General features: G+C 38.9%; 1 protein-coding gene across 5 annotated transcripts in view; it reads left to right on the top strand.

Moving 5' to 3' along the window:
- LOC102220705 (band 4.1-like protein 1) overlaps window positions 1–21971 on the top strand; it is a 45456-nt gene that overhangs the window by 9900 nt on the left and 13585 nt on the right. For 4 of the 5 annotated variants that reach the window (XM_023337657.1, XM_023337662.1, XM_023337658.1 and 1 more), the window contains exons 2-12: window positions 4433–4521; window positions 5510–5659; window positions 13291–13395; window positions 14603–14645; window positions 14757–14832; window positions 17351–17569; window positions 17682–17769; window positions 17864–18016; window positions 19087–19184; window positions 21326–21501; window positions 21610–21842. In XM_023337657.1, coding sequence (XP_023193425.1) covers window positions 4450–4521; window positions 5510–5659; window positions 13291–13395; window positions 14603–14645; window positions 14757–14832; window positions 17351–17569; window positions 17682–17769; window positions 17864–18016; window positions 19087–19184; window positions 21326–21501; window positions 21610–21842 — 1413 coding nt within the window. In that variant the 5' untranslated portion in view covers window positions 4433–4449. The remainder of the gene's footprint in view (window positions 1–4432; window positions 4522–5509; window positions 5660–13290; window positions 13396–14602; window positions 14646–14756; window positions 14833–17350; window positions 17570–17681; window positions 17770–17863; window positions 18017–19086; window positions 19185–21325; window positions 21502–21609; window positions 21843–21971) is intronic. The other variant, XM_023337670.1, reaches the window with a different exon arrangement.

Genomic DNA, 21971 nt, shown 5'->3' on the forward strand with positions numbered 1-21971 from the left:
TGACGGATACCTCTTCATGCTCTGTCTTTGATTTAGAACTGTCATAAAAAATGAAAACCCAGCTAATTTAGCAGTAGAAGACCTTTTTAAACAGGAACTTGATTGTTGCCAGAGTTTTGAGTTTCAGCACCTCACACGTCTCAGACTCCATTAACTCTCACACAGATGATTAATTGCACAGAGACCAGAACTGACCTGGAGTGACTGACTCATAAAGAGGCCCCAAAATAAAATAATTAATTAACTTTGCAGTCGCGACACGTGCGAAACGAGAGCTCTGGAGGTTTTACTCGAGTCTCGATGTGATTCACAGGCGCATTGTTCTGGCAGCTGCTTCATTGAGGTTGACAATGAAAGCTTGTCTTACAGTGAAAATATCTATACGGCGTACGTTGTAAAAAGATCAGAGTTGAGATAGAAGATAAGTGTCACGATTAAACAATGGACTTGAAATGTACACTCACTGGTTCTGCCACTCACCAAATTTTTGCCATTGTATATTCAGTGCTTTGTAAAAATAATTTTACACCTGTTTAACTTTGTCACATTTTTACACATTGCTTTTCACACAGTTTTTTATTGATATGTGGTGAATCAGCACAACATTGAATGCAACCAATTGGCTACAGAAATCATCTAATTGGTAAACTGCATTTCAATCCCTTCAGAATTTTGATTTTTCTTTAACTTTTTTTAAAGTGGTGGTGTGCAACTAACACAACACCTTGAATATACCATTACCACTGTCAAACATGGGGGTGGCAGTATCATGCTGTGATAATGCTTTACCTTAACAAGACTGAGAAGCCCTCGTCAGTGTTAAAACGATGGATTGGGGTAAATGCAAAGTAAAGCGGACCGTTTGAAGCTCTTGGCCGAATGGAGCTTCCCATTTCAACCTAAACAACGACCCTAAACATCGAGTCAGAGCAACAATGGAAGGGTTTAGATAAAAGTATTGTCAAGTTAGAATGAACTAGTCAAAGTCCAGACTCGGATCCAATTGAGAATCATTTGGGAGACTTGGAAAATTCATGTTCACTGACTGTTGACCACTGACTCAGTTTCACACGAATAAATAAACATGGCAGTTTCTTAATGTTTGGTCTTAATGTTAGCTTGTTGCCCCCCCGTTTCCTAAAGATATCAGTCTTCAGAAAAAAAAAGGGGTTCTGTAATCGGCATCAGAAATGTTCTAAATCTCTGTGGGGAACTGACTTTCATCTGTAAGAATTATAGTGATTTGCAGCTAATTTTGTTATTCCAAAAATAAATGAATCAAACAGCCTCTTTAAAGTTGTGAAGGAAATCTGAAGAGTGACATCTGCTGCCTTTCAGGAGCCAGACTGCACTCAGCTTTGATGTAGCAAACTAAAAACTGATTAATCATTAAAGTAAAGACACGCTGTGCTACAGTCTTGTAAACTACAAACAAACAAACAAAAAAAACAGGTTAATGAAAAAAATGTTTTAATTGGGGCATCCTCTTTAAGAAAAAAAAAAACACCATGCTGTGTTCTTGTTGACAAACACTTACTGGTCATTATATAAATGAAATTATTTACCCCCTTTGGCTCCTCTGAAATGTTTATTTGAAAGTTGCTTTTTTTATATTTTTTACCACCCAGTACTTTTGATTTGAACCTCGCCTAAAATTTAAGTTCAGGTTTTCATTCAAGCAGACTTTGTTTGTACATAATGTATCTTGATGACTCTATCCCCATTTCATATGACAGTCCTTTGGGTTATCCCTGTTGCACTTTTTCCTTTCACTCAACTTTTTGTGTATATGACTGAATACAGCACACTGTGAACAACCTACTTATTTTACAATTACCTTCAAAGCCTTATCCTCATGCTACATGACTGTCTTCTTGATATCTGCCAGGTCAGCAGTCCTCCCCATGAATGTGTAGGCATAATGCATAATATTTACACAAAAAAAAAATCATTTTTAAAAATTGGTGTGATGTAATAATCTAATTTTGTGACAGAATTTTAGATTTTTACTATTCGTTTGCCATAATTCTAAAAAATTATAACATATAAAAGCTTGAAATCTTTAACTCAACGTGTGCAGGATATATAAAGTTTGAGTTTCAGTTTCTGAATTTAGTGACAAAAATATTAAATTACTTTCCAACATTTTAATTCTCTGAGATGTGCCTGTACACACAATGGCAGTATGTGTCAACAAAAACTGTAAACTTACCCAGAGCTTTAAAAGATACGTGGAACATAACCCGCTGACACATTTGTCGAGCTTGATTTAAAAAATAATGTAGTTGTACGGGTTTTCTTTGAAAATTCTGTCATGTGGACCAGGTGTGAAGCCAAGCTTTACTTATTTTGTTGCACTCACACTGGGAGCTCCAGCTAAAAGAAGCACTGCATGACTCCTAATTGATATCTTTCCTACTGGCTGGAGTAGAAAAGTTGGAACATTATGGAAATGACAACTAGTGGGTGGCCACTTTACATCATCGTTGACTGTAAACTAATGATGCGCAATAATGCAGAAAATTTGTGTTGCTTAACAAAATGTTTTAGCAGGAAAGGGTAATGTAAGAAGATTAAGGCATATAAGTGTAATTAGTCATAGTTCCTTTTCATGCCCTTAATAAATATATAGGTAATGATGAGGAAACTTGAGCTTACCAGAACAAACGTGTACTGTAGGAATAATGGAGCACTAAAGTTTGATCATTACCATATGTTTGTAATATACAAAACTTTACAAAAATTCAGAATTTGTAAATGTTCTGATGAGATAGATGAGATATATTGTTCAACTTGAAAAATTTCTATTAGCAAAAATCTCTGCTAGCAAACATAGGGTAAGTATGACAAAGTACTTATATTATTTTGTTTTCACTTTTTTCAAATAATTATATATTAAGAGAAAAAGATATAAAAACAACCCTGTTCCTATGGGAACAAGTCATAGCACCCTATGGCTAATAGCTGGTTATTCTCCCTTTCTCTGTCCTTGTGTGTTTTGCTAGAACTGGTAGTGAGCCTTTTATATTTTTGTGGAGGACTTTTGACCCACTTTTTTCTTTAAGAATTAACATTTTTAGCAATAAGCTGCTAACAATGTTGCTCTATAGTCAATTAGATTTCAGTCTGGATTTGAATAGACCATGTCAAAACCACAATTTGCCTTTTTTTTAACCAATTGGAGGTTATTTATTATTTTTTTTGTTGTGCTTATGGTCAAGTTCCCGATGCGTACTCAAAGTATGCTTAGGATCACTGATGACGGGACATTATCCCTTCCGATTTTGTAGTAGAGAAAAGTTAATTAAATTCTATCAAGGTTTCCAGTCTGAATGCATTTTTTAACAGCTTGGGGACATTAAAAGTGTTTTTTTGGTTAATGTCAGACAAGTCTTTGTCCTTTGTTTTATCACAGGGCCAGTTTAGTTTGGATGACTCTTTTCCCTTTATTAATAAAATCCTCATTTGATAACCGTGTGTTGTATCAACTTAAGTTATCTCTGTCTGATGTTAAAATTTAACAATCTGAAGCATTTAAGCACAGGGGGAATCTCTGAGATGAAAAATACGCAGCAGTATTTAAAAACTCCCTAAAGCCCGTGACCCTTTCTTCACCTTTTGTTGTAATGCTAAATTTGTTCTGGCCCTTTATCTTGCATAATTCATTTCTCTGGCCCATAAAAGCCTTTCTGAATATCAGCCATTTTTTACGTGTAACCTGGAGCAACACTGCTGTCCAAGAGTCTGGTCACCTTCAAGCGATAAGCTTCCTCTGTCTCCTCCTTACCGGCGTGTCGCAACATTCTTATACTTCTTAAACTCTCGTCTTCTTCGACTTAAACTCTTCCCTCTATTCTCTTGTCTCATCCTTAGACACGTTCCCGGTGTCCTCTCTTTCCTCGGTGTCTTCCTTTCATTCTCTATCTCAGTGTGCTGCTGCAGGGCTCTCAGGCTGATGTAATTTATGCTATCTCCTTTACTAGCGTGAGAAAAGAGCGTCCTGAAGCCAGTGCTCTTCAAGCTGAGTGCTCCTGTGGGAGGCTGCAAGCCAGGCCCGACTGAGCTATACACTTTAGCTAGGCGCACAATGCAATGACCACACATATATTAAGAGACCAATACCGGATAGAGTCACGGGATAATTAAAGCCTCTCTGGTAGTAGCTGTTGGCTGTAGAGGAAATTGAACGAGTTGTCGCTACAGGTATATCTCTGCTGTGAGTCATTCCACCACCAAATGTCAGTGGAAGTCAAGACTCGGTGAGCTGCCTGTTGATGTGAAAGCATTTGGCTCACGGGTCTCGAGTCTAATTGAGTTCGTCGGACGATTTGACTTTTCACAGCACTAAAAGCTTCATACTGATTTTGGGGATGCTGGAAAAGAGTTGATGTTGACTGTTTACGTTTTCTTATGTGTGTGTGTGCGTTCACAGGGCTGTAATCCATTTCTATGACAACAGAGGCGATTTTGGCAGGGGAAATGAAGACGGCAGTGGAGGGTGACGCCAGGAGGACCAATCAGGTTGGCGCATTGTCTAACTCAGAGCAGCTGTAGTCGTCTCAATCACTTAGGGCCCTTCCAGCTTTCTAGTTGATATGCAAGACCGCTCGCCCTTTCTGTCAGTGCCAATAACTAACATCTTAAAGCAGTGGCTGACCTTTCTATGCATTTGCTATTCATCTTCTATATTTAAGAAAAAAATAGTTTGCTGGGAGAAGTACTTAGCACTTCCTGAAAATCAAAATTTAATTTCCCCACGAAGTTTTTTCACATTAACTTCACAAACTCTGACGTGTTTTATTTGGATTTTATGCGAAAGACCAATGTAGTGCATGAGTGTAAAGTAAAAAAAAAAATCACACACAATTTGAAGGGTATAATGCAATTGTTTTCAACACTATTCATCCGATAAATAAATTTAGGTGAAACCAATCACCTTGAGTGGTTGTATTTAGAGAAAAAAACTGTCTAACTTTAAGTAAATTAATCTCAGTGTAGTTGAAGCAGTTACATGACGGCCTTAGAGGATTGTTGAGAACATTGATGAACAAATGGCACTGTGAAGGTCAAGGAAGGCAGCAGACAAGGACGGGCAGAAAGATGAGCGGAAGTTTAAAGCAGGGTTGAAGTATACTACAATATTTTAAGCTTTGAACACCTCATGGAGTACTGCAGTTGGAAAAAGGATGGCACCAAGCCGTGGCCATCCACCTAAACTAGATGACTACATCTAGTTTAGGTGGATGTATTCAGAAAAGTGAATTTGTATTCACTTTTTTTGTTTTGTTTTATTGTTTTATTTAGCTGACCTAGTAAAAATTTCACTGTATTAGCATGTGTAGGTCTGTCACATAAAATACGACTAAGACACATAGCCAGTTTATTATGGTTGTGATGCATCAAAATGTTCAATAGTTCAAGATGTAAAAATATTTTTGCAAGTTACTGTATTTAGATGAATAGTGTTGGATCCCTGTTCTTTTTCTCAGGTGTGTTTTCTCTCTCTCAGGTTCCCGAGGACCAGGGCGAACTGGACGACAGCTCAGAGAAAACCCCCAGCAAAGCCTCCAGGTCGCCCCAGAAAACAACCAAACGGCTCAAGACTGTCCCTGTCAAAGTAACTCTCCTTGATGGCTCAGAGTACGACACTGCAGTTGAGGTATGGTTGCCCACTTAATTTAGTCATGACATTGATCTTAAAATATGTATTTATAAAAAATTTATATTTTTTCAAAAAATAACTTCTATAAAGGGTGGGGTTAGGGTATTTTCTGATATAATCCACTTACTTGGATCAGGAATCTTAAATGAAACACTTATGTGAAGACTCAGGCTATTATATCAGATTAAAATCTAAGGTCACCGACCTTTGTTGTATTGCAGCAGAATTTAAAGCTTTGTGAGATACTTGAAGATTTTCACACAGGTGGTTCACTTCTTATCGAGACACACAGCCACAGTAACTTGAACACAGTTAAGCTAACCAGCAGGTTGTCTTACAGATAAAAGATAAGCCTGAATAAAAAGCTTTTCCAAATGTTCAAAGCATTTTTTTGGAGAAAAGAAACAGATTTAAAAACAACTGACAGATGAGAAAAATCTGGCCTGATGTATCTTCTCAACTTGCACTTATAAACCCTAAATGAAATATGAAATAATTAGTCTTTCAGATAAGAAAATATGTTGTATTGCAGCATCTTCAGACTGTTTCTGAATTTGGCTTATAATGTCTGTGTGTGTGTGCTCATCTTTTATTTTTGTTTTTGTTTTTCCATGCGTCCTGTCTTGACATTTTAGATGTATATAGTGCCGGGGCAGTCTTGAACTACAAAAGGGATATTTCTAGACAGAATCGTAATTGCCTTTATTAAATCAAGACTGCATCTAGCATCGAAGTAGACAACCACTTTACTGTAATACTAACATGTGTTTGTATGACCTTCAACAATTTTGATTATTTGTGCGTCAGTGCATGGGTGTGTGTGTGACCATCTGTGTAGTAGTAACTGTCTTTGGGTTGAGTGTGTGTATGTGAGTGAACCTAACCCCTGAAGCTACACTGTTGTTGGTGGTTAGAACAGTAGAAAGCCTGCAGCACTCGACACCTGAGAGCAGCAGAGAACAGGTGGACAAGGTCCCAGAAGCCTGCAGCCGCTCCAGGCAGTCAGAAGTAGGCACCACCTCAGGGCAGCAATATGCCCCACACAGAGGTAGATTGTCAGAGCAGCACAGGAGTACTGGCTCCCTGGCTAAAGAACCACAGGTTGGGAGCTAGAGCTCTAAAACGCCTGACCTAACCACCTAACCATCTCCCTCTCCCAGGAAAAGGACCCCTAGACCCTAGACCCAAGACCCTGTTCCTAGCTGGAACTCATAGCGACCAAGGTGCCAGGAAGGGCACCTAACCAGCCCACTTGGTGAGGTTGCCCCAGGAAAATCAAGGGGCTGTAAACCCACCAGAGCTAACCCAGCTTGGGCCTGTCAGCCCACAGCAGCCCAACACATTTCCAGGAACCGCGACACACCGGGACAAGCCTGTTCACTCGACTGAGACCATGATGTGTGTTTCCACACATTTCTTTGTTTTGCTCAACTACAGTTAAAGCTCGACCTTAGTATGATCTGACAAAACCACAGTTCCAGTTTGAGTCTTAGTAGTATTAAGCATGCTTGTCATGGTAAAAGGCTTGTAATTATCATTCTGTACTATAAATTCAGTGGATTGTGCATTTGTTATATCTCTAATTTAAAAAAAAAAGTTGGTTCTGCACTTTTTTAGCAAACGTATTACAAGCCATTGTGGAAGGTTCAAAGAGCCACCTGCATCTTTGGAGCCACAGGTTGCAGACCCCTGATCAAGACATTAGGTTGATCTAAAGTTGAAGAATTTGAAAGTACTCCACCGTTTTCATTACCCTGACATTCTAGTCCAGGGGTCTCAAACTCCAGTCCTCGAGGGCCGCAGTCCTGCAACTTTTAGATGTGCCTCTGCTGCACCACACCTGAAAATAATAATTGGGTCATTAGCAAGGCTGGGAGAACTGATCTACACAAGCAGGAGGTAATTAAGCCATTTCATTCTAGTGTTTTGTACCTGTGGCACATCTAAAAACTGCAGGACTGCGGCCCTCGAGGACTGGAGTTTGAGACCCCTGTTCTAGTCCCTCCAACAATTAGTGAATTCATGAGCATGATGCTTCAACCACCATATTTGAGAGTTAGTGTGGTGTTTTTAAATTTGAAAGCCATTTCCTCCATTTATTTTAGTATTTTTCTCAGGTGTTTGTCTCTCCATTAGTACTTCTATTAAGATGCATATGTAGCAAGAGAAGATAATTTTGCAAAGTCTTATTTGAGCTGTTTTGATGTCCTGTTAAGTTCTCTCTGGCATATAAGAAGCAAGCGCATGTGTCATAAACCTTGGCTTAAGGATCAGAGCAGTGTTGTTCAGAGGACGAAAATGTTGTAGCATTGCTGTTCCCATTAATAGGCATATGGGGGATGGAAAGCTTAACTAAGCAATCCCAAGCTTCCATAAATCGTGACTCCATGCTATAGCCTCATTGTGTCTGTAAACGGGGAGAGTGCAGCTCACCGTACTCTCTGCTCCTGGTTTATTTGAATTTCACAGCCAGCCACATGTTCGTCATGACTGAGAGCTGAAGAAAATGGATCTTGTCAACAGACATGAATTGTGAGGGATGCCAGGATGTCACGTGGGGCTTGAGGGGCGTTTTAAAGATCCTGGGGATGTCTCACAAAGCTGCCAGATTCACTCTTAAAGCCTTAACTGGAGCACCATTGACAGGAGCTGTTGATGAAGTGTAATGTGCTTTCAGATGAACTTGCTGGTTCCTCATCTTCGCCCTTGCCTACTGTACTCCATTAATCGCATACTGCCACACATCTGGCCTCTCATATGATACACAAATTTTCCTTCAACTCAGTCTCCATATTTTCTTGAATTTTAGCTAGATGCACACACACATCTGCACGCATTTCTGTAGGTCATCTGGGAAGTGACACTTGAGGTAGTGGGCTGTGACAGGAAATCCATGCAGTTGATCCATGAGTGCTCTTATGTTTGACCGGGGGAGAAAATAGAACGAGAGAGGAAGAGGAAAATATGAAGGGTGGACTTGGAGGTAGAGAGAAAGATGAGGAGGAAGGAAAACAACGGGGAGTGCCTGTTTGTGTGCTGTGGTATGGATGAGTGGCTTGATGTGGAATATCAGCAAACTGGAACTGAATGGCAAACGCAGTGAAATCATTACTTTAATTAGAGTCGTAATGTCCGCCGAGCAAGCTGGAAAGGATGATAAAAAGCGAGCAGGGAAGAAGCCTAAACCTCCTATTGATATTTGGCACACAACATTATAGCTATTGACTGTGGCCAGTGCATTACTATGTCCAGTTATTTACCTGAGGCTATTTTTTTAAAGCAATTACTTCAACATTTACATAAAATACCTCACTTACTTGAAATCTGTTGTACTTTAATTACAATTGGTGTGTCCTCTTAAAAGCTAAACATTTCAGTAAGCAGATTATCTGTTTTTGTATGTCCATTCCGTTACTGAAATGTTTAACTTCTAAAACACATTCTTTAGCTCTTACATTTGTTTTTATTAGGTATACAGCTCAATTTAATATTTGCCATGCTGTAGACGCTTTTACATCACGCAGATCAACCGTGAACCATAGAGGGATGCCAGCATTTGTTCTGAATCAGTCATGGTCATTTTTAGATTATCAAAAGCAATTGTGTTTTTTAAGGACTCTCTTCTGTTTGCTGCAGTTCCCCAGATGTCTTAATTTAATGTTTTAGCAACAACAGAAATAATCAAATATTGATCAAGGTTATTTGTATGGCACTCACATTAAAACTAACACAATTGTAATATTGATACACAATGTATTCCAACAATGCTGTATGTAGAAGCCATTGCATTTTTAGCAATAAATGAATTATATTTTGAATCTGCTCCTCTTGTGTAAGACTCTTGCCTTATGTTTATGTAATTACAGGAGGCTTTGTCAATTAGTTTCTGAGGACATATGTCAAATGTGACCCAATCCGATTTTCTTTTCTCCCAAATGTGACGCATATTAAACTTTTCAATGGCCATCAAAACAGCCCAATTCCGATCTGTCCATGCCTCCAAAATCCTATTTTTGCCATTTCTATATGTGGTGCTACATCAGACACGTATCCCATTGTTTTCAAAGCATGAGCAGTCTGAGCGGTCTTATCACCTTTCATTCGACTTTTATGTCGTTGACGTGAGACATGGATCAAGGCTGCGCACCAGAAGAAGCCAGGCGGACTGAATCCAGATGGCTGAAAATTATAATTATGGAGATATGAAGGAAGTCTGTGTGTGGAGCACATCACCTCACAATTCCACCACTTCTGATCCGACGTCTCATTCAAAACAGATTTCTCTACAGAAGTTGCAGGGCCATAGCTGTTTGCTGAGCTTTCTTTTTATTAGCTTCCTTTGTCTTGTTATCTTATGACAGTACTGTCGGCTCCCATTGGTCAATACCTTTAAAATCGCTCCATAGACGGCAGTATCCATTATTTATTTCATACACAGTGTGCTACTGTGAAACCGCCACGTTCTTCTTCTGCTCATGCAGGTCACTTTGAGTTGAACCTGGTCACACAGTAGTTTGCCGTCGCATCATTCGTAAAACGAACGATCACACAAGAAAAATTGTGTTCACCATCCTCATTCTTAATAAAGCATTGTATCCTATTACAGTAAACTTTCTCATATTTATGGAGTGGGGTTTGTGAGAAAAGTATGTTTTTGGTTATGTTAGAAGTGTGGGTGGTTCATGAATGTGATTGTCCTATAACTTGTATGAAATATTTTCTGTTTAAGTTTCCAATGTCAAAGGGAAGTATTTCCATCTGCATTAAGAACACTGGTTAACTGATCAGTCTTTATTCTCATCTACATACTGTATTTTTTTGTTTCAACTACCTGCCTAGGGACCAATGTTGGAAAAAAGAAAATTTGTTATATCTGAACACAGTGCTTCTTTAGATGCATTTCATAAGATTTATCTTTTTATTAAGCATGGTCTGACAAAGTAAATATTAGAAAAAAAAACCTAAACAAGTAGCAAGTAGAAGTGCAATAATTTCCCTAACAATAACAAAACACAAAGTCAACATGTCGGGGTTCATCCTCAAAGACGTGTTTTTAAGAGTTGTCATTGCTTAAACAAATTATAAAAAGTTTACTTTCTTAAGTAAAAACGTTTCACTGCACATACTTATATTAGAGGAATTGTAAGATTTTTATTGTATTGTTTTAACAATATTTAACACTAGCTTCATTTTGATCAAAATTTTGCTTTGATCAAAGGAGGAATAGTCCATTTTATGTAGCACTGCTTAAACACGTGCTGACCGCCTGTCCTCAGCCTGCCTGCCCCTGTATGTAAGAGGCAGTCGGTGGATTTCTGGAATTACACTAAATGGCTGATAATACAATCACGGCAAAAAACTTGTGACAGAAATGTGATTTTATCCAACTGGTGTGACCACAAAATCTAATCTGCAGTACCCAATGTGGTTCCTGTGCTTTGAGTACCTCCCGAGATGTTTGTCGCAACTTCAATTTGATCGAAAAAATGCTACACTCGCAATAAAATCATAGACGGTACCGTGTGGCCGTTAATCAGCATTATTCTCTTTCGGTTCTCACACATGGCAGCCTCTATGCAGCAAAGTCAATTTTTAAATTTTTTTTTTTCCTGACAGAGACAAATTACTCTGCACAGTTAAATTATTCATCCTACTTACATTTTTTAAGGTTATGCTCACTGTAATTCCAGCTTTTCTTACAACAAAGGTTAGCATTAGCCTTGTAGTAAAAGGAGACGGAAGAAGTGAGAGGGCATGCACACAGACTTAAGGGACCTATTACTCCTGTTTCCATGGTAACAACTGCTTGGTTGCCTTGTCGCCGTAAGAGCCAGGTCTCCCTAGGAGATCAATCTGGTGTGTGTGTGTGTGTGTGTGCTCTCTAGGGGTGTGCGTGTGTTTGTCTGTGCCAGCTTTGCTTGCTCAACCCACGCAGGCCTTCATTTCAGCCCTGAAAAGCCTGATATAAGATGGGTGTGGTCTGTTCCAACGCCGCAAGATATAAAATGCTCTTTCAACCCTTATATAGTCATAAAAGCCTGTTCACTTGCTGCTACAACTCGGCAGGGAGGAAGTCAGACTCCAAGCACAGTCAGAGTAGATTGGAGTGGATCGGTGACAAAGCCAATTTTCATATTTGATCTAATAAAGACTAAGTGAAAATAATCAGATGCATAATTTCCAACAGTTTTTCTCTTTTCAGCAGAATTTCAGTTTTACTTGTTTTAAAATTGTTCATGTGTAGAAATGTTTACCTGGTTTAGCGTACATATTTGCTGTCCGTCTGACCATGTCTGACCTTATTTTAACTCATGATGTCTTAACACACTCATACGTTATGATAATATGCCATGTAAACAAAAAAAAACATTAAAGATAAACAAAATATGGGAGAATAGAAATCTCATACACACATACAGGATCAGTGATTCAAATCAAATGGAAGTAGGCACATGAGGCACACAATAATTGTCTAAATTCGTCTATAAAAAATGATCAAATATGGATGTTTGTAAGCTTACATACCTACTTATAGAAACAATTAAAGAAGAAAAAAATAAGTAGGTTTATTGGGGTTAGTATAATTGTTGTTCACCACCACTTTCTCACATTTAATGTACACAGTGGGAGGAAACAGTGGGATATGAAACCGGCTTACTAATCTTGCATTATAATTGTCATCAATATTAACATCATTATTAATTTGCAAAGTGAATACTTGAAGTTCAGTAGAATAACAATTTGTACCTTAAAGTATCATAAAGAGTTTGGTGTAACTTCTGATGAACTTAACATGAGGTGAAATAATATTTATACAAAAGGCTGCAATAGAGTGTTGTGGGTTTTTTTTTTTATTGATGCACATAATATATAATTCTTGCGGTGCAAATATTTTTAGAAACTACTGTAACACTTTCAAATGAGACCCGAGTAATAAGATTTTCAGTGAATATGGTTATGTTGCATCTACAATACTTATTGATTCTGTAAGAATTGTTCCCTAACAGCTTCGGAATAGAAAAACACAAGCAATTTTCTCACTTTGACTTTCAGCTCTCTATACAAGCGTAAGTCACTCGGGTACCTGTAGAATTGTTTTAGTAATCATTTTAGTTCCTTTGGTTAAAGTGTTATTTTTTCATCCTGTGTTGGGCATTATTGTTTTTTTGTTTTTTACCCCTTTTTTTTGTGGGCTCTAGTGTCCCTTATATGACAGTGGGCTGACAGGAAACGGGGAAAGAGAGGAGGGAAGACATGCGGCAAATATCGTCGGGTCTGGGAGTCGAACCCGCGACGGCCGCGTCGAGGACTCAAGGCCTCCAAATATGGGTCGCGCTAACCACTACGCCACCATGGCACGCCCGGCGTTATTGTTTTTATAGTTGGTTAAGTCTGGTTGATTTAAAATGTCCTAAATAAAGTTTTTGTTGGTTTCTGCTTAAATAATATCTAACTGATTTAAAAATGCCTTTGATGTGCAACAATTTGTCATTTCTATGCTTTATTATGGGGACATAATGAGAAAAAACTACATGGGATATGCATCACAAACTCTCTGCCGATTATGTAATATTTGCAAACCCTTAATCTCAGCCTTTTGATCTTTCCTCGTTTTTTGTTTTTAAAAGAAATTTGCCAAGGGCCAGACACTGCTGGACATGGTGTGTGGCCATCTGAACCTGCTGGAAAGAGACTACTTTGGCCTGACTTTCATTGACTCTGATAGTTCTAAGGTATGGCACAGAAACAGAAACGCATGCAAAAAAAGAAGAAAAATTAAAAAACTTTAATTAATATATAAAAGCTGTAACAGCACTCTGTATGCTGAAACTGAACTTTAACCAACTTAAACCTTTCAAAAGGGGGATTTGGGGAGTTTATTATGTAGAATCAACTTTTTTGAGAGTTGTATCATGTCATAATGTTCAAGGGTACCTGAAGTGTTGCTTTGAATATTTCATGCATGTTTGAAAAATTCTTGAGTCTTCTATGACGACCATTCCGGGGCACCTAAACGCCTATTGCCACAAAACTCCACCTATTCCCACAAAGCTCCTCCTTCTCCACTAATCTCCACCAGACTAGCGGCAGCAGCAATTGGCAAACGCGTAGTGGAACTGTGAGCCTGCTGACCTTGTCATACAAAGAACTTCTCAGTCAAATGCTCCTTAAATGGTAACATGGAGAAGCATTCTTCTGATGGCATGCTGAAGGAAGAGTGTTGGAAAGAGCAGGAGCTTCTTATACAGATGGGGGCAAATTTCAAGCTGTCAAAGGTAATTTAAGACATGTTTGATACAGCATTTTTTATAACAACTGGAGGTAACATATTTAATTTTGCTATAAAATGAAACAATGGGTTTGGAATATACTTAATACCACCTTTCAACTCTTACCAAAGTAAGCTTGCACTTCATGTAGTTTCAGAAACGTTCTATGATATAAACTCAGAAAACTCAAGATGTGTTAGATGATTGTTTTTACTTTCTAACAAATATTTTGTTTTAAAAGTGATCTTCTTTCTAGCTTTTTAAGCTGACTAGCTCACCTGTCTCATTTTTCCGGTATTGGAGCACTGAGACCCAACAGCTCTTTTAACAACAATAGGTTCCTAGTGTGACACACATGACCTTTAATGTTTTAAAATGTGATCAGGCAGCTTGGCGTTAAAAAAAACCCAAAACTGCACAGGATCTGCAGCGCAGCATAAAAGCCTTAGTGAGATAGCAAAGTGACAAAATTGAAATCAGCTTACGTTTTTAGTCCAAGTATTGGCACTTTCCATGATGATAGAAGTCTTTATCAAATCTCTAGCATTAATATATAAAGCTTTCAACAAGGGAGATAGATTATAAAAGGGATGAACAGTGAAAGTGTCCCATGAATATGGATGAATCTGCGTGGGTCACATTTCTAAAAAGTCTTTTCTGTACTTATCAGAACTGGCTGGATCCATCCAAAGAGATTAAGAAGCAAATTCGGGGTAAGTGTTGTGAAAATGCTGTTCAGATATGCAAATACATCAAAATGTGCACACATTGTGTTTAAGAGCAGAGATCTTCATAAAATGTCTCTGCTGCTGGTTTCTCCAAAGTTGGTTCGTGGACCTTTGGTTTTGCCGTCAAGTTTTATCCTCCAGACCCATCTGTTCTGATTGAAGACATCACAAGGTAGGTCAGAAGTGTATTTGCCTGTACTAAGCAATTTTTTTGTCTTTTAATGCATTGAAAGTCTCTGAAAAAGGTATTTTAGCTTTTAGACAAGTACAGCTCAGAAATGTTTAATGATGTGAAGAAGTTTAATATTTTCTCTTGCTTTTTTCAGGAAGTGAAAGTCCACCGTTATATTGATTTTATTTTTCTATATAAAAAGTGAAATATTTTAAGCCTTTTTGTACTTTTGATTGTCATCATTATAATAAAAAAAACAAATTTCAGGTCTCAGAAAATTTAAATACACTAACATAAATTATAGAATATTCTCAACAGAGATCGGGCATCTGAAAAACATGTTCATCTTGATGCACTCACTGCTTGCTTGGGCCTCCTTTTGCATGAATTACTGCATCAATGTGGAGTGGCATGGAGTTGATCAGCCTGTGATACTACCGAAGTTTAATACTTTTTCAGTTAACTTGTGAAGCTCAAGTAAGTTTTTGAATAAATATTTCTTGGTTTCATTTCAAGGTTGCAGTTATCCTTCTTGCACCTTTGTGCTAAGATAAGAGTCGAGGTTTTGGTAGTAGTTGATATGCAAAAAAAAAAAAAAAGTTTTGCCTGAAGTGGCAAAACTTCAGGCCTTTGTTTTGTTACAGCTCAGCGACTCTGTGTCCTACTTCTGTCAGTAGTCTTTCAGTTTCTTCTGCAGTTTGACGTCAGAGCATTTTTGTCTACCTGAATTTATGGGCTCGATTATGAGAATTTATGTGGCATGGGATGTTCTTGTGTAACATCATGTGAAGATGAAATGCTGAAATAAAAATGAGTATGGATTATGTTAAAAATTGTTCGCCACTTGATCTTAGATCGTCTCCAACTTCTCAAAATTAATCTGAAAAGTGGATACTTTTATTTTCCAGAGTACCGGACATGTCACTAAAACTTTGTAAATTGATAGCAATCCAGATGCATGCAGAAGAGGACATTTTTGCATTTAGCAAAAATAAGAACACATTTTAAATCATTCAATCTTTACTAGCATCGAAGCAAAATTTTAAACTTCAGGGCCTTTATCAGAAAAGTTGAAGGGAAAGGAAAAACTTGGCTTATTTCTGAAATATAAATAAGGCTGTGATAATGAAAAATCTTGTGTTGGCATATTGGTAAATACCAGTTGTGTTATATGCCAATAGTTTTTCTCTCTCACTCGTCTTTGCTTCCATCACTCTGCGACCTTTAGCATTAAAGGCGACATGCCAGTGAGCATCTGCTGCCAATAAACTCGGTCAACTGCCTAAATATTGCATTAGCATGAAAAATGCAGGCTAAAATCTTGGCATATATTGACCAACTATTATTGCAGTCCTTTGTGATATGACTATTCCACACGCTTTCCACGATTAAAATGCGTTATATTGCGCAACACTGATCCTAATCCTAATTTAAATTGGGAAAAGTTGTGAAGGCAGCTGGAATCAAAAGTCTCGGGACCACTTTTGTGATCAGCCAACTGAGCCAGCTCCAGACTGCAGTCACAGTTGAACAGGGAGAGGCTTACATTTACTTTTTCTCAAACTCATCATAACATAATTAACATCTAATTAACAGAAAAAACCCATACATATTTACGTCTACTTGCTTTTTCCTTGAGGCAGGTGTCTCGTTCCTGGATCAGCTCTGAATCATCTCTGAAAAATATATGGAATTTAAGACATTATTACTCGAAGTTATTTCGATTTGAAACAAATCTGAATTAGATGAAGCGCCCCAAAATCTCCTCACTACAGCAACTTTCCCCTGGGCAAGAATGTAGCTGTATGATGAGCCATCTGCTCTTTAGATTTTGGTTTTACTAGGCGTCACAGTTTAGGGGCTCTCTCATTTCGCAGAAACATAATGGCTTGTAAAATGTATGCTACATTATCAGTTCAATCACCTTTTTAGGGCAAATCACAAATTTAGCATTTCCTGTTTGTATATAGTAACTCATGTCTTATGTTGAAGTTTGTTGATTCTAAAAATTATACTGCCTTGATTTTTTTTTGTTTGTTTGTTTTGTTTTGTTTTTGGGAGGGGGAGAGAATCATGCTGTTGACTTGTTTCATCATCGATTCATTTGCATTTCTTTGCATAACATAAAGTTGCCTCACAGCTCAGTGGTTACTAGCAAATTAACTCCCACAGACCTTCAAAAGAAACAGATGGAAGTCAAAGAAATAATAAAAATCTTACTAATGAGCCACATTGAGATAGCTGCCTCTTATAGACCGACCGGTATGCTGGTGTGAGATTCAGAGCAAAATGGTTTGCATCACTTTGATATCTTGCGCATATTTAAAAGATGTAAAATGTTTATGTGCCTCATTTCTGTTTGCTGACCAACCCCAGTTTCCCTAGAGCCGCAACCAGCCCTAGCATTCTGATTCGAGATCGACTAGAATCAAGTTGCTGATTTTTATAGCTTTGATCATTAGTTTGGAATAAAGTGGTTCCTGCAGATTTTATTTTCACCTGCCCTGCTGGTTCTAAGGTACTACCTGTGTCTGCAACTGAGAGACGACATCCTTTCCGGCCGCCTCCCATGCTCGTTTGTCACACACGCGCTGCTGGGCTCCTACACCGTCCAGGCTGAACTGGGAGACTACGACCCCGAGGAACACGGCCCGGACTACGTCAGCGAATTCCACTTTGCTCCAAACCAGACGCGAGAGCTGGAGGAGAGAGTGATGGAGTTGCACCGTAATTACAGGTCAGAAAAAATAAAGCTGTGATTACCACCATGATGCCAGTGTTTGGTAATCTGAGGAGTGAGTTTGAGGAGATCAGAAATAACCGATCCTCTTTTGGGATTTATTCCATAGGGGGATGACTCCAGCAGAAGCAGAGATGAACTTCCTTGAAAATGCTAAGAAGCTCTCGATGTACGGAGTGGATCTGCATCATGCAAAGGCAAGAGGAGATTTCTCTCATTTCCCCTGCTGAAATCCTGCATCCCATAATGTTCTTTTTTGATCTTCTTTGACAATCTATCTACCTTCCCCAGGATTCTGAGGGAATAGACATAATGCTCGGCGTTAGCGCAAACGGGCTGCTCATCTACAGAGACCGCCTGAGGATCAATCGCTTCGCCTGGCCGAAAATTCTCAAGATTTCTTATAAAAGAAGCAACTTCTACATCAAAATCCGTCCCGGAGAGGTAAACAAATCTATGAATACATTTTTTATTTCCTCCACATTTCTGTGGTTTAACCAGAGTTCACTACACCATTACTGCATGCCCAGACTCACAATACCCCCCCTAAAAACGATCACACAGCCACTGATGCAAGGAGAGATTATCAGGCAAAGAGCCAAGATCACTTTTTTTAAAATTTTATTTCATGGGTTCACAGTTGTTACGATTACATCATTGCTCTTCTTGGCTGGTGCCAAGCAGCATAAACAGTCATTTCATGGTTTGGTAAGTGTTGCTTCTGTGATTTATCTGGCGCAAACCACCTTAACTGCTGAGGGCATTATTTGTCTCCTTTAGAGCTGTCTCTGTGAAGACGGAGTAGTCGTGTCTTGTTTTTCTTCCTGTAACTTTGAATGTAATTAGGTTTTGGAGTCGTCAGAGTTTTCCACATTAAGCTCACTTAAGTTATTATGATTTTCCTTCACTCCTTGGCCTTTTAGAATACAACTGACTACTTTTTTCCCCACTGTTAAACTGCTACTGACATCCTTGCAGTGAAAACCAAGGCCATTTTATTCATCTGCTTTTTCTTCACAATCTATCCTCTTAAGTTGGCTGTCACTTCAACTGTGCCTTGAGGATTTTTTTTTTGTATATGAAGGAATTTTTATTCAAGACTATCCCTGCTGATTTTTTATTTATTTATTCTTTTTTGAATGGAACAATAGGTGACCTTCTCACGTGAATGGATATCTCTCAGCCTTTGAAGACCCGTTATTGCTAATAACTATTGATTTGACAGTATCTTCTTCTCCGCACACCAGTGAACCTTAGTGCTGGGTGCATAAATGGGTAATTTATAAGCTGGCTTTAGATGGCATTGCGCCGAGAGACAAGCGAATACAGTTGCACGAGTAAATCAAAAAAGGAGAAAAAGACTGATTTTTCCATTGCTGTGGAATAAACACAATTCATCCTGCTGCCATTCTTCCACCTTTCCACACACCTGGTTCCCTCACTCTCCGTTTCTTCTTCACCTCCCTCCATCCCCACTGTCTTCACCTCCTCCACTTATCTCCCTCACCACTCAGTACGAACAGTTTGAGAGCACCATAGGCTTCAAGTTGCCCAACCATCGGGCCTCGAAGCGATTGTGGAAGGTCTGCATAGAACACCACACCTTTTTCAGGTAGGATAGACAGATTCACTTTCTCAGCACTGAATTCTTTGCCTACTGCATGAATGTTAACGCTTGGCATGCCGCAGCTCAAAACACTGTTGACTGAGATTTCAGACGTCTCTTTGTTCTTTGTAGCCTGACTTTTGTGTAATCTTATTAATCAATAGTTCTGCTTTTGCAAAAAAAAAAAAAAAAAAATTTTTTTTACCCCTCCAGGGGTTCTTTTGTGGGCTCTAGTGTCCCTTATATGATAGTAGGCTGACAGGAAACAGGGAAGGAGAGGGGGGAAGACATGCGGCAAATGTCGTCGGGTCCGGGAGTCGAACCCACGACGGCCGCGTCAAAGACTCAAGGCCTCCAAATACGGGTCGCGCTAACCACTACGCCACCACGACCCCCCCCCAAAAAAAAAGAATCAAATCAAATCTTTGAGGTTTTCCTTTGAAATTTTTACAAATTTTAAACGATTTTGGGCTTTTTTGCACTTGACTCATTTCAGGGATTTTTAAACAATCCCTTTAAGGTATTCGAGGATGAATGGCTACTTAACCCAGGAAATATTTGGCTCAAGGCACAATTTTTATCTGGTTTCTATATGATAAATATAACATATTCAAATTAATCCAACTCAAAAAGATAGAACAGTCAGTCAAGCAGATCGACTGACTGTACTAACATCCAAGAGCATTCAGAAGGAGCAATAGCTCATTATTCTGGACATGTTTTACAAACTGATGCTGGAACATAACTTGAAAAAGATGTATATATTTTTTTCACCAACAAGGTTATTTTCAAACAGCGATTTGGTGAAAATATCAGAAGATAGTGCACAGTGTCTAACAAAGTCTGTAAGAAAGAGTTGACATGTGTTTGAGAAACATCCAGGAGGGATCTTGATCAAATGCCCAAACCACCTCAACAGGTTCCTTTTGATGCAGATGTGCAGCAGCTGTACTCCAAATCCGTAGTGTGGAGCAAAGCCCACATTGCTGCAGACGAGGCCCTAATCAATCAGTTCGTCTCCTTTCCATCCTACCACCAATGTGAGCGAAACACAAATAGCCACTGGTCCAACTAATGACAAGTTGGACTTTGAGAAGGACTCAGACTACGGGGAATTCCAAAGTCCTATTGGAAACTGAACACTGAAGAATGTGAACCTCACTCAGAACGGAGAGGCTGGGCTGGGGCATCCTTCTGGAGCCGGTCTGTCTGGGTATCAGGCTGGCGACTGATTGGTGGTGGAGCCTTTGGTCCTGAGGGAGCCAAAGGTCAAAGTGAAGTAGCTTTGAAATCTACAATAACAGCAATTAATCCCTGTGAAAATTAAACTGTGAATAAAAGTAAAATCAAAAAATATCCATAGATAAAAAACAAACAAACAAAAAACGATTTGTAATATTCAAAATATTGTTAATTTACTGCTGGGTCAAAACTTTCAAACAATACTATATATTATACAGGAAGTGAAACGTGGTAGACATCTTATTTCTTAAAGAATATATGTATTCTTTTGTTTTGCTCACCATAGTTATGTTCATTTTCATAATCAAAATTTTAGAAGTCTGCAAAACTATGGAAGGAAAAAAAGTGAGCACAAGGAAAACATGCAGACTAGAAGTTACTCAAGAGATTTTTAAATTGGGATACCAATGCATAACACAATGCCCATCAAGGAGGAAGGTAAGGGCAGCAAAGTTTGCAGCTCAATTGAATTTAAATTATTAAAAAGAAAGATTTAGATGGCAATTTATCTACTGAGGAGATCAGGAGAAAATACTGTCCTGGATTTGCTGATACTTAATAAAATAGCACTCTATAATGAGATTAAAAAGCTCTCTGTTCCCAGCCCAACTGGCTGTTATTCACCACAGTAATGAAAGGCTACTTCTAACTTGCAACATGACTACTTCTAGCAGCATTTGGGAAAAAGTCATTTCTGCTCCAGTTCTGACCAGCATTAATACTCTGATAGGTGACACTATATCATGATTTGCATCGAACTGTCACCAAAACATTTAAAAAAATGCACATCTAATGTTACATGCTATTTGTTACACATTTAGTTAAAATCTAAAATATATATATTTTTTCAAAGTAATTAATTTCTTAGTTTTTATATATATATAAACTGAGGTTTATTTCTACAGGTTGGTTTCCCCAGAGCCACCCCCGAAGGGCTTTCTTGTAATTGGCTCCAAGTTTCGCTACAGTGGGCGAACCCAAGCGCAAACGAGGCAGGCCAGTGCTCTGATCGACCGCCCCGCCCCGCAGTTTGATCGGTCCGTCAGCAAGCGGTACCTGCAGCCACGGAGCATAGATGGAGGTTTGAACTCCAGCTCTGTCCCTGTCTGTGCAGAGGTCTGTGCTCTGGTTGGTTGATCTAAAGGAACTTTAGATTTTACTGTTCCTCTTCACTTTCTTCCTTCCACAGCCTCAGCTTTAGGTGACAGTATGGATCAGCTATCTCAGAGAAGCTCTAGCGAACGCACACAGTTTATGTCCAGGGAAGACCTGGATCAGGAGGGCAGCCTTGACCTGGACCATGATCACTATCTCTATCAAGACCAGGACCAGTACCCAGACCAGGAAGCGGAACACCAGGATGGACAGAAACAGCCAATGGGAGCCATCAGCTCAACGCCTACAAAGGTTTTGGAGCTCAAGGTAAAAAAGTGGATTCAAGGCCAGAAACCACACAGAGAACCATTTTCAGTGTCCGCGGCTCCCAGTTGTCAAAAAGCTCAAATATGTGGATATAGTGTGAATTAATTATATCAATCCTCGAGAAAGTTC

This window comes from Xiphophorus maculatus, chromosome 1 (genome assembly GCF_002775205.1).
Source record: "Xiphophorus maculatus strain JP 163 A chromosome 1, X_maculatus-5.0-male, whole genome shotgun sequence".
Lineage (NCBI taxonomy): Eukaryota > Metazoa > Chordata > Actinopteri > Cyprinodontiformes > Poeciliidae > Xiphophorus > Xiphophorus maculatus.